The 14,098-nt window shown below is 38.2% G+C and overlaps 1 protein-coding gene across 2 annotated transcripts in view; it reads right to left on the bottom strand.

Annotated features, from left to right (window-relative positions):
• The window catches only part of COL21A1 (collagen, type XXI, alpha 1), a 236,889-nt gene that overhangs the window by 164,668 nt on the left and 58,123 nt on the right, over nt 1–14,098 (bottom strand). For both annotated transcript variants that reach the window (XM_010848536.1, XM_010848535.1), the window contains exon 2: nt 4,043–4,154. In XM_010848536.1, the coding sequence (XP_010846838.1) occupies nt 4,043–4,130 (88 nt within the window). In that variant the 5' untranslated portion in view covers nt 4,131–4,154. The remainder of the gene's footprint in view (nt 1–4,042; nt 4,155–14,098) is intronic.

The raw sequence follows: 14,098 nt of genomic DNA, 5'->3' as shown, positions 1-14,098 counted from the left end.
CCTTAAATCTATTTCTCACTTCCACTGTATAATCATAAGGGATTTGATTTAGGTCATGCCTGAATGGTCTAGTGGTTTTCCCTACTTTCTTCAATTTCAGTCTGAATTTGGCAATAAGGAGTTCATGATCTGAGCCACAGTCAGCTCCCGGTCTTGTTTTTGTTGACTGTATAGAGTTTCTCCATCTTTGGCTGCAAAGAATATAATCAATCTGATTTCGGTGTTGACCATCTGGTGATGTCCATGTGTAGAGTCTTCTCTTGTGTTGTTGGAAGAGGGTGTTTGCTATGACCAGTGCATTTTCTTGGCAAAACTCTATTAGTCTTTGCCCTGCTTCATTCCGTAGTCCAAGGCCAAATTTGCCTGTTACTCCAGGTGTTTCTTGACTTCCTACTTTTGCATTCCAGTCCCCTATAATGAAAAGGACATCTTTTGGGGGTGTTAGTTCTAAAAGGTCTTGTAGGTCTTCATAGAACCATTCAACTTCAGCTTCTTCAGTGTTACAGGTTGGGGCATAGACTTGGATTACTGTGCTGTTGAATGGTTTACCTTGGAAACGAACAGAGATCATTCTGTCGTTTTTGAGATTGCATCCAAGTACTGCATTTTGAACTCTTTTGTTGACCATGATGGCTACTCCATTTCTTCTGAGGGATTCCTGTCCACAGTAGTAGATATAATGGTCATCTGAGTTAAATTCACCCATAAATGTTAATCTGAAATATTTATAAAAATACATATAAACCAATGAATAGGGGAAAGAAACTAAAAACAAACTTTCTGCCAACTTCAGGACTCAACTAGCCAGCAAAGGCACACACATTCTGGATATAGTTGAGAAAATTTATATGAACCAAGATCATGAAAGCAGTCATTTGTGTACTACACGCAGCATGCACGTTTAAAGGCCCTATCATTCATCTTCAGCCACTTATGTAGTAAAACATTCCTCGTGTGAAGTGAATCTAGTGCAAAGGGATAAAGCCATTCCTTTCTCCATAAAACTAAAGACTTATTAAGATCCCAGGAATCATGTGAAATCAGCACATCTTTGAGTTCTACCACAAAAAAAGACTATCTGTGGCACAACTTATATCCAGATGTACACACGTGAAAAGAACCAAAAACAAAAACTTTCTTAACTCTCTTTTCCACAGTACACAACACACTTCTAACCCTATTTCCTTCTTTCAGTGTGTTTATAGTGAATACCTGCTCTCTAAGGACTGGCTTCAAACACAGGTGAGATATCTCTAAAAGCTCCCAGCCTAGTAAGACAGACAATGGGCTAGTTAGAGAAAGTAAAAGAATTATGAGAACATACAGGAGGAGGTGGCAACCTAACTGTGGAAAGTCAGGGGTTGTTCTGTGGGAAAGCAGACAGGCAACCTGAGATCAGAAAGCAGAGTTTTATCCAGGTCAAGAGGAGGACATTCTACTCAGAAGGAAAGCAAGTGCAAAGTTCAGGAGGTGAGAGATAGACCCAGCCCCGTAGACGCGCTGGTTTGTCCGGGTGATTCTGTGGTCGACAGAGAGTACAGGGCAGAAGAGCAGCACTTGCTGCCTGCTTCTCTCACTTTTGCACTTAAGGCAGCAAAAATATTATTGCTCATGGCCCACAGGACAAGGATACCATGCCCTTGGAGAGGATGATTTGGAAGAGGAGGAGGTGAGTCGAGGTAGTGGGATACAAATTTTAAGTCGTGTGATTTTACTCAGATGAGGTGGTGTCGCCATGCAGAGGGGTGTGAAGGACACTCTTTCAGTAACCTCTGTCATGGGGACTGTCACCAGACTTCAGGGCAGGTACTGCAGAAATGGGATTCTGCCCAGAGACAAACTGTCCAACCCAAGGGAACTCAGCTCTCCTGATATCTTTGGAAGCTGGGTGAGGATGACAGGGTTACACTTTTATCGGTGTTTTGAGGGAGAGACAGGACAGGAAGGCTGTGTTTGCTGGCTCTTCGAGGTTGCCCTTCTTTGATGCTCTGAAGCTCGTTGTGCCTGGAACTGTGAGTATTTGTGTACCACTTGATTCAGTGGTCATAAACTTGTACAGGGTTATTCTTGGCCCTTTCTGCTCCAGTCCAGAGCCATGGGGCCTATATTTCATAACTGCAAGATTACCCAAGAGGATGGACACAAAAGCAAGCACTGCCATTTATAAACCCCAGATGAAATAGCACTCTGAGAGATGCCCTTGTGAGAGAGCCTGGATCACCAGCGTCACAGGAAAGGAATGCACTGAAGACAAAAGTGTGGGTGTCAGTCGCCCAGTCGCGTCTGACTCTGCGACCCCATGGACTGTAGCCCCCCAGGCTCCCCTGTCCATGGACTTCTTCAGGCAAGAATACTGCAGCGGGTTGCCATTTCCTTCTCCAGGGGATCTTCCTGACCCAGGGATTGAGCCCGGGTTTCCTGCATAGCAGGCAGATTCTTTACCGTCTGAGCCCCCGGGGAAGCCCACTGAAGATGAAAAGCAGGGTTCAAATATGAGCTGCAGCTCTAAGCAGAGGTATGACACTGTGCAAAGCCCATGCCGTTTATTAATTTCTTTTCCCACTCAAAATACAAAGGGTGTCTACCTCATGGAATGCTTGGGTGGAGTGAACTATGAAAGTGTTATGCAAACATTAAATATTATTGTTTTAATAAATGTTAAGTCAAGTTGAATCAAGTTGCCAAACCTGTTTTCTACTGTTAGAGGAACATTAATTCATTTATAATAGAGAGTTTATATTTATGAGTTTTAAAATATGAATATAAATACACTTTTTAAATTTTTTTATTTATTTATTTTAGTTGGAGGACCATCACTTCACAACACTGTGGTGGCCCCTGCCACACACTGACTCAAATCAGCTATGGGAGCACATGCACCTCCCCCTCAGCCTGGACCCCCTCCCACTGCCCTCCCCACCCCATCCCTCTGGTTTGTCCCAAAGCACTGGCTTTGAGTGCCCTGCTTCAGACATCCAACTTGCACTGATCATCTATTTTACGTATGGTAATATACATGTTTCAATGCTATTCTCACATATCTTCCCACCCTCGCCTTCTCCCAGATAATTCAGGAGTCTGTTCTTTACATCTGTGTCTCTTTTGCTCCCTTGCGTATAGGATCATTGTCACTGTCTTTCTAAATTTCATATATATGTGTTAATATACTGTATTGGTGTTTCTCTTTCTGACTTACTTCACTCTGTATAATGGGCTCCAGTTTCATCCACTTCATTAGAACTGACTCAAATGGGTTCTTTTTTATAGCTGAGTAATATTCCATTGTGTATATGTACCACAACTTCTTTATACATTCATCTGCCGCCAGACATCTAGGTTGCTTCCATGTCCTAGTTACTGTAAACAGTGCTGCAATGAACATAGGGGTATATGTGTCTCTTTCAATTCTGGTTTCCTCAGTGTGTATGCTAGGATGTCTGTAAAAGATGACCTGGATAGCAGAACTACAATTAGCAGCCTTTGGGATGTCCCTAGTGGTGCAGTGGTTAAGACTCCACCTCCCACTGCAGGGGAGCAGATTCAGTCTCTTGTCAGGGAACTAAGATCCCTCATGCTCTAAGGTGCGGTCAACAAACAAACAAAACCCAGCTTTCCTTCTCCCATGCAAGCTTTCCTACAGGCAATCAGAATAAGAGTCAACACACTGAGCTGTCACTAGGCTGAGTCATTTATATGCCTGTGTTATTTACATAGATTATCTTGTTATCTCTATGAGATAAGTTCACAGGATGGTCCTGAATGAATCCTGTGAGTAGGTACTGTATTTCCGTATCATGAAGATTACATAAACGACTGAACAAGGGTGGGTTAATATTACCATAGAATTTTCTTAAAATGACTTCTGATAGCTTTTCCTCCCAGTTAATGTGTAACATGGCAATTCATTTATTTCAGGCAATCACAGCATCAAAGACAGAAAGAAGAAGATCCTTAAAGCCAATACTTGGACTCCTTTTATTTCATTTCCCCAATCAATGTGTTGATAAAAAAAAAAAAAAAAGACAATGCTAATAATTCTTACTTGATCTTATTTCTCCATCTTCAGCTAATACAGAATTCTGAAGAAGCAGGATCAAAATTATCCAAAGAAATGTAATATGGTGAGCCATGTTTCTGGTTTTGTTTTAGGACTCCTAAAAAAGAAATAAAGAAGAAAAAAAAGAAAGTTAAATATATTAGAAAAATAAAGACAAATACCTAACAATTATAAGTTTGAATTTGGAAACTTCAATATTAGTTACAGCCCAGTTAATTTTTACTAATCTTGGAATTAACTTATGTGTCCAAATAGCCACATTTCAACTACATTAATGAAAGACAATGAATCAGAGCAGAGGAAGACCATGATAAATTTTTTCATTCATAATCATCTTGGAAAAGCAAAAACTTCTCTAAAACTTTAAGCTTTGCTCAAAATACTTACTAGAATCCCCTTTTTTAACACAGCCTGTAGAGCCCTATCATGTTCTTTCCATTATCTCAGGGGCAACACATAAGTCAGTTCAGTTCAGTTCAGTCGCTCAGTCGTGTCCAACTCTGCGACCCCATGAACCGCAGCACGCCAGGCCTCCCTGTCAATCACCAACTCCTGCAGTTCACCCAAACTCATGTCCATCGAGTTGGTGATGCCATCCAGCCTTCTCATCCTCTGTCGTCCCCTTCTCCTCCTGCCCCCAATCCCTCCCAGCTTTAGGGTCTTTTCCAATGAGTCATCTCTTCACATCAGGTGGCCAAAGTATTGGAGTTTCAGCTTCAGCATCAGTCCTTCCAATGATCTCCTTTAGGATGGACTGGTTGGATCTCCTTGCAGTCCAAGGGACTCTCAAGGGCAACACATACCCTTCTTTTAAATGTGGATTTGCATTTAAGAAACACCCAAAGCATATCTGGTTAAAAAAAAAAAAAGTCTATATGATAAAACTGAATGATGGGATTTCATTCTTTAATGGCTGTAATGATTATAAACATTAAGATCTACTTTATTTAACTCATCAACACTCAGCTATGTGACTTTAGCATGTTTTCTAAGTTAGTCCCGAGACTTCACTCCTGGTTAAAGTGTGTATCGTTGCCAAAGACTGTCACTCCCAACAATGAGACCATGCCAGATAAACTATAGCCTTTTAAAACCCAGCAGAAAAGACAGGGTTTATAGAAACCTAAATGAGCTGAATTCCAAAAGTTATTAATAGGACAGAAAAGATTCAGGGCTCCTTTCATTCCAGGAGGGGGAAGAATTTGCCACAGTATAGAAGAAACCAAAGTTGGTGTGACAAACTAGAATTCTGAGAGGGCCCAGCCACAGAGCAAGGATGGGTTAATATCAGTCAGCAATTTTCCCCAGGAGCCTTATCTGGGTACATGGAATAGACAAGTAATACAGAGAAAATTGAGAGCAGGATAAAACAATCTAGAGAGATTCTTTCCCTCTCTCTCCTTCTCCAGGTACCCAGGGAATTCCTCAAATACAAATCCTTATCTTGCTGAAGGTTAGGGGAGAAGCAACAGAACTGAGAAAAGCCCTTCCAAGGCACACTGGGCCTTCACTACAGTGGAGAGACACATCTCAAAAAGCAGAAAGGCAAAGAAGGGACGAGAGAAAAGAACCCAAATACAAAAAGTGGAAACTATACTGACACACTGAGAGAAATCTTAAAAGTCTCTTCCAAGATATGAGAAGAAACAAGAAAATTTTACTCTGATCAGGAGAAAAACACTCAACATAAGCAGATGCAGAGATAAAGAAGGCTGAGCACCAAAGAATTGATGTTTTTGAACTGTGGTATTGAAGAAGATTCTTGAGAGTACCTAGGATTGCAAAAAATCAAACCAAACAATCCTGAAGGTAATCAATTCTGAATATTCATTGGTGGGACTGATGCTGAGGCTGAAGCTCCAATACTTTGACCACGTGATTAGCAGAGCTGACTCATAGGAAAAGACCCTGATTCTGGGAAAGATTGAAGGCAGGAGGAGAAGGGGATGACAGAAGATGAGATGGTTGGATGGCATCATCATCTCAATGGAGATGAGTTTGAGCAAGCTCCGGGAGATAGTGAAGAACAGGGAAGCCTGGCCTGCTGCAGTTCATGGAGTCCCAAAGAGTCGGGCACAACTGAGCAAATGAACAACAAGAAATGATCACAATATCAGAAGCACCAAGCAGGGTTTATAAAATGACAATGATAAACATGTTAAAGGCTCTAATGAGTAAGATGGACAACAATATGCAAAAACAGGAAATTTCAAAAGAGGGATACAAACTATTAAAGATGTGAATGAGATGTTTGCAATGCAAATATATATTTAAAAAGAACTAATATTTAAAAAGAACTATATATTTTAGAACTTTTGCATATATCAAAAGAAAAGATCAGTAAGCTTGAAGATAAATCAATAGAAATTAACCAAATTAAACTCAAAGTTGTGGGGAGATGAGTGAGTCATGCAAGCAACAGAGCTTCTGAACTCTGTGGGACAGTGTCAAGTGGTCTTCACTTATTAATAGCACACAGGTAATTAGCTTCTCAAATGGAAAGGAGAAAGTGAATTAAGAAATATTTTTAAATACAATGGCCAGAATTTTTCAATTGACAAACGCTGCCACCAATCAGATCAAACAAACCCCAAACAAAATACAAAGTCACACCTAGGTACATCATAATTAGTTGAAAGTTTAAGAGTAAATTCTTAAAACTAACCAGAGGACAAAATTCATGACGTACGAAAGAACAACAATAAGAATAAAAAAATAAATTTCATGGTAAAAAATGGGTAATGGATCAAAGACATAAAATTTTAAATATGTAGATATATAATAATAAGTATATATTATAAATTATATATAAGTAATATACATATTATATATTATATATAAGTATACATTATATATAATATTATAATAAGATATATAATAAGTAGATATATAATAATAATAAATATGTAGATATATAATAACAAGCTAATAATAAAGCTTCAGAATACATGAAGAAAAGAGGGGGAATTTTTTTTAAATGACAAATTCATATCAAAATGTGAGATTTCAACTTTCATTTCTCAGTAATTATTGAATTAGACAAAAAAAAATTAGTAAGAGTACATGCATGCATGCTAAGTCTCTTCAGTCATGTCCAATTCTTTGCAACCCCATGAACTGTAGCCTGCCAGGCTCCTTGTTTATGGGATTCTCCAGGCAAGATACTGGAGTGTGTTACCATGCCCTCCTCCGGGGGATCTTCCCAACCCAGGGATTGAACCCACATCACTTATGTCTCCTGCGTTGGCAGGTGGGTTCTTTACCACTAGCACCACCTGGTAAGAGTGCAAAAGGTTTAAGAAACATTATCAACCAACTTCACCTAATGGACATTCAAAGAACGCTCCACCTAACAACAGTAGAATATATGTTCTTTTGTTGTGCATATGAAAGTCACCAAACAGACCACATGCTGGAGAAAAAAAACAAGCCTCAAATTCCAAAGAAATGAAACCACACAAATTATGTTCTTTGACCTAAATGACATTAAATTAGAAAGAGAAGGACTTCCCTGGTGGCCTAGTGGTTAAGACTCTGACTGACAATGCAGGGGACACAGGTTCGATCCCTGGGACAGGAATATTCCACATGCCGGGGGGTGACTAAGACAGTGGGTCACGACCCCTGAGCCCACAGGTGCAGCTACTGAAACTCGCATGCCCTAGAGACCACATTCTGCAACAGAAGCCCCCGCAATGAGAAGCCTGAGCACAACTGCAGAGTAGTCCCTCTCACAGCAACTACAGAAAGCCCAAGCACAGGCAGCAGCAAAGGCCCAGCACAGCCATCAGTAATAAATAGGTAAATTTTAAATTTTTTTTTAATTAATGAATTTTTTAAAAAGGGAAGAAAATCCCAAAATACTTGGAAATTAACCAATGTACTTCTAAGTAATTCATAAGTTATCAGAGGAAAATCTTAAAATATTTCAACTGATCATTTAAAAAAATAATAAAAAATTTATGATGCATTTAAAACACTACTAAAAGGGCAAGTTTAACTTTAAAAGCATATTTCAGAAAAGAAGAAAAATGAAAAATCAATATCTAAGCTTCCACCTTAATAATCTAAAGAAAGAACAACAAATTAAACCTAAAATATTAAAAAAGAATAATCAATGAACTAGAAAATTGAAAAACAATATGTGTAAAGAGTTAATTCTTTAACAAATAAATATACTTATAAATCCTAGCAAGAATAGTCAAGAAATAAGACCGAAAACATATATTACCTGAGTCAATATTGAAACGAGATATGACAGAGCCTACAGACTTTAAAGGATAGTAAGTAGACAGACGAAATGGTCAAAGTCTTAAGACTGAAAGTGAAAGTCCCTCAGTCACGTCCAACTCTTTGTGACCCCATGGACAATACAGTCCCTGGAATTCTCCAGACCAGAATACTGGAGTGGGTAGCCTTTCCCTTCTCCAGGGGATCTTTCCAAACCAGAGACTGAACGCAGGTCTCCCGCATTGCAGGTGGATTCTTTACCAGCTGAGCCAACAGGGAAGCCCACTACTTACTGAAACTGAAACTTACTGAAACTAATAATTAAAATTATTAAATAAATTGAATTTTTATTCAAAAATTTTCCCACAAATAAAACTCCAGTGCCAGATATTTTCACCAGTAATTTCTACCAAACATTTAAAAATAAATAAATATGAAGCAAAATTAAATGAAAATAGAGGAAGAGAGAACTCTCAACTTCTAGTATAAGGCCAACATAACTCTAACAGAAAACTAGACAAAGATATTACAAGATAAAACTATAGTCCCTTATCCTTCATGAGGCAAGGATGTAAAAATACAGAATGAATCATTAGCAAATAAAATCTAGCAATATATGAAAAAGATCATGACCAAGTAAGGCTTAACCCACTGATGCAAGATCATTTAATGTTTAAATCTCAGGACTTTCCTGGTGGTCCAGCTGTTAGGACCCTACCTTCCAGTGCAGGGGTCACAGGTTCCATGTCTGGTTGAGGAACTAGGATCCCCGTGCAGCAGGGCAAGTAAGACTGCGTGCCACAACTCTTAAGCCCCACTGCCTCAACTAGAGAGCCTGAGTGCCGCAAACTACAGAGCCCACGCACGCCGGAGCCCACAGGCTACCTGTGTACCACAAGGAAGACCCTGCATGCTGCAACTAAGACCCAGGGCAGTCAAAAATAAATAAATACTTTTTTAAAAATTTAAATATCAGCTGATGTAATTTATAACATTAAGAAAGTAAAAAATATTTGCATGGACATCTCAATTTACACAGCAAAGTTATTTAATAAAATTTAGTACCTATTCATGATAAAACTCTCAGTAAACAAAGACTAGGAGAAAATTCTTCAATTTGACTAATGCCATCTATGAAAAATCTATAGCTCAGATCATACTGAGTGGTAAAAGACTAAATGCATTCTCCCCCAAGTCAGTAAAAATTAAGGCCATATTCTCACATCACTTTTATTCAAAAATGTACAGGAAATCCTAGCCAGTGCCACATTCCAAATAAGAAATAAAAGGTATAAAAAACTATAAGAAAGAATTAAAACTGCAATTATTTACAGACAACATGATTATCTACATAGAAACTTGAAACCTACTAAAACTCTAGTAGAACTAGTAAGTAAATTTAGCAAGGTCACAGGATACAAGGTTAATAGTTTTTTAAAATATATATATACATATAGTCAACCCAGTGGGGGATATAATATATGCAATACTATTTAAGTATTCAATACGATTCAATACCATAAACCTAGAAATAAAGTTACTGAAAATTGTGAACAATCTCTACACTAAAATATACAATACATTGTTGAAAGAAATTAAAGATCAAATAAATGGAGAAATATATATTCCTGGATTAAAAGACTCAGAATTGGTTACATCTTTATCCTCCTCAAACTGATCAATAGATTCAACACAACCCCAATCAAATCTTGACCCCACCTCATTTCATATGCAAAAATTAGATGAAGTATAAATCTGAAGGTAATGCTAAAATTATAAGCTTTCTAGAAGAAAACATAAGAGAATAGCTTCAAAGTCTTTGGATTAAATGAATTTTCTTAGGACATAGAAACCACTATCAATTTTAAAAGTGGATTTACACTGGATTTCAACAAAATTAAAAGATACCATTAAGAAAATAAGTCAATATTTAGAGTAAAATACTTACAAAACATGACTCATACACAGACTAACATATAACTCCTAGAAATCAACAACAGAAGGCAATCCAATTTTTTAAAGAGCAAAAGTCTTGAACAAACTTTTTAAATTATTAACAAAATAAAGAAATAGCCAATAAGCATAGTACATGGTTCTCATCATTAGTTACCGAAGAAGTGTATGTTAAAACCACAATAAGATATCATTTCACACCCACTAAAATGGCTAAAATTTAAAAACTGACAATATCAAATGTTTATGAGTCTATGTGGAGAAAGTGGAACTCATACATTCATGGTAAGAGTGTAAAATGATGTAACCACTTCAGAGAAGTGTTAAGTTCAGTTTCTTACAAAATTAAACTATGACCAGCAATCCTTTCTCTAAGTATATAACCTAGAGTAATGAAAACATGTGCCAACAAAAAGACTTTAACAATGTTTATAGTAATTTTATTCATAATAGTTCCAAACTAAAAATAACTCAAATGCCATCCACAGAAAAGTGGATAAACAAGTTGTTGGTTATTCACGTAATGGAACAGAGCAACAAAAAATAAACTTGTAGTATATTCAACAACATGAAATAATTGTAAATATATTCTATTTAATTAAAGGAGACAAACAGAAAAATACACAGAGCATGATTCCAGGTATATGAAGTCCCAAAACCGAAAACTGCAATGTTAGGAAAAGCTTGCCATTGATGGGAGAAGTAGACTGGAATGTAGCACAAATTAATTCACTGGGAGTTACAAGTAGTCTACATTTGCAGTGATGATATTTGGGTGCATAGATCGGAATAGGCTTAAAAGCTGTAAAATTTGTTGGACACAATTTATATCTCAGTGAAAAACAGTGAGTACAAAATCATCACCATCATTTTTTAAATTAGGCTGGCCCTCTCGACAAAGAGCTTATAAAGGTCAAAAAATGTCATTGAGAAAGAAGCATTTTTGGTGAGTCATCACCAGGATGTACTGTTTTATGGCAACAATGTGTACTAATAAATACTGACTAACTTCTTTCCCCAAAACCTCAAAATTAAGTTATTCTGCTCTTCTACCAAAAATTTCCTCATTATGTCTAAGTAGTATTTAATTCCTTCAGAATCCTTGGGCTAAAGTGAATTGTCTAACCGCTTTATATTTTAGATGACAACCATCAATGTAGATGATATAACAAGGGCATTAAATAAATACCACTACCATATTATTTCACCATGGAAACATAACTCATATATTTAACAAATACATTTTAAGTTATTTAATTGGACATATGTTTATGCATCCTGGAGAAGGGCATGGCAACCCACTCCAGTATTCTTGCCTGGAGAATCTCCATGGACAGAGGAGCCTGGTGAGCTACAGCCCATGGAGATGCAAAGAGTGGGACAGGACTGAAGAGACTTAGTATGCATGCGTGCATTCCCCTTATAGAGAAGCAAGTTAGCAACCCTAAACAGGAAAGCATAACTCAGAATCTCTACATTCAGAACTGACTACTCAAAGAGTAATCAGGCAGCCTTAGCATCCTTCAAAGGTTAACATGCACACAAATAAGAGATTCATTAAAAGGCAGACTCTGATTCAGTACATTTGGTTTGCCACCTAAGATTATTCATATGAATTAAGGCCTCTAAGGAACATAGGAACACACACTGTCCTTAAACATGAAAAAGTCTGTTTTAGAAAAATGTTACTTAAAGAACTTCTTCGTGGATAAGGATAAAGGGGGAAATTACTTTTAATAGCATGTAGGAATTTAAACTGAGCTGTCCTGCTAATGGAAAATATATACTAGGCTAACTATCCACCAATCAATCCAGATTATAGATTTAACACTGCCCCTAACCCACTATAATTCAATATCCTTCTTACGGTGTTCTAATGGTCAAAAAAAAGGAAATGAAACTGGTGATTTGTAATCTTCCTTTCAACTATGGAGATGATGATCTATATACTATCACCTCATAGGATTATTGTGATAAGGAAAACTTACAACATCAAATGCTTGAGACTACTCTATGCCATTTAATCTTGGGAAGTGTTGAGGAAATTATAAGGCTGATTTAGAGAACATGACTGGCCTGTTGCATACACTCTATAAGCAACAGTCTCAGAACTTACACTCAGATTCTCTCACTCCAGAATGCTTTCCAGTCTTCATTCAACAACAAATATTTCTCAAGTGCCTATTACGTAACAGATATTCTGTCAGGTGCTGGGAATTCAGAAGTGACCAGACTAGATAAGGAATCTGCTTTTGTGGTGCCTACATCAGTTCAGTCGCTCAGTCGTGTCCGACTCCTTGCGACTCCATGAATCGCAGCACGCCAGGCCTCCCTGTCCATCACCATCACCAGGAGTTCACTCAAACTCATATCCATTGAGTCAGTGATGCCATCCAGCCATCGCATCCTCTGTCATCCCCTTCTCCTCCTGCCCCCTAATCCCTCCCAGCATCAGAGTCTTTTCCAATGAGTCAACTCTTCGCATGAGGTGGACAAGGTACTGGAATTTCAGCTTTAGCATCATTCCTTCCAAAGAAATCCCAGGGCTGATCTCCTTCAGAATGGACTGGTTGGATCTCCTTGCAGTCCAAGGGACTCTCAAGAGTCTTCTCCAACACCACAGTTCAAAAGCATCAATTCTTCGGTGCTCAGCCTTCTTCACAGTCCAACTCTCACATCCATACATGACCACAGGAAAACAGTTTATTGTGATCCACACAGTCAAAGACTTTGGCATAGTCAATAAAGCAGAAATAGATGTTTTTCTGGAACTCTTGCTTTTTTGATGATCCAGCGAATGTTGGCAATTTGGTCTCTGGTTCCTCTGCCTTTTCTAAAACCAGCTTGAACATCTGGAAGTTCACAGTTCACATATTGCTGAAGCCTGGCTTGGAGAATTTTGAACATTACTTTACTAGCGTGTGAGATCAGTGCAATTGTGTGGTAGTTTGAGCATTCTTTGGCATTGCCTTTCTTTGGGATTGGAATGAAAACTGACCTTTTCCAGTCCTGTGGCCACTGCTGAGTTTTCCAAATTTGCTGACATATTGAGTGCAGCACTTTCACAGAATCATCTTTCAGGATTTGAAATAGCTCAACTGGAATTCCATCACCTCCACTAGCTTTGTTCATAGTGATGCTTTCTAAGGCCCACTTGACTTCACATTCCAGGATGTCTGGCTCTAGATGAGTGATCACACCATCGTGATTATCTGGGGCTTGAAGATCTTTTTTGTACAGTTCTTCTGTGTATTCTTGCCACCTCTTCTTAATATCTTCTGCTTCTGTTAGGTCCATACCATTTCTGTCCTTTATCGAGCCCATCTTTGCATGAAATGTTCCCTTGGTATCTCTAATTTTCTTGAAGAGATCTCTAGTCTTTCCCATTCTGTTGTTTTCCTCTAGTTCTTTGCACTGATCACTGAGGAAGGCTTTCTTATCTCTTCTTGCTATTCTTTGGAACTCTGCATTCAGATGCTTATATCTTTCCTTTTCTCCTTTGCTTTTCGCTTCTCTTCTTTTCACAGCTATTTGTAAGGCCTCCCCAGACAGCCATTTTGCTCTTTTGCATTTCTTTTCCATAGGGATGGTCTTGATCCCTGTCTCCTGTACAATGTCATGAACCTCATTCCATAGTTCATCAGGCACTCTATCTATCAGATCTAGGCCCTTAAATCTATTTCTCACTTCCACTGTGTTATCATAGGGATTTGATTTAGGTCATACCTGAATGGTCTAGTGGTTTTCCCTACTTTCTTCAATTTCAGTCTGAATTTGGCAATAAGGAGTTCATGATCTGAGCCACAGTCAGCTCCCGGTCTTGTTTTTGTTGACTGTATAGAGCTTCTCCATCTTTGG

The sequence above is a fragment of the Bison bison genome, unplaced genomic scaffold (assembly GCF_000754665.1).
Source record: "Bison bison bison isolate TAMUID 2011002044 unplaced genomic scaffold, Bison_UMD1.0 scf7180017864270, whole genome shotgun sequence".
In the NCBI taxonomy this organism is placed as follows: Eukaryota; Metazoa; Chordata; class Mammalia; order Artiodactyla; family Bovidae; genus Bison; species Bison bison.
The sequence above is the reverse complement of the archived record's forward strand: the minus strand, read 5'-3'. Positions and strand labels throughout refer to the sequence as shown.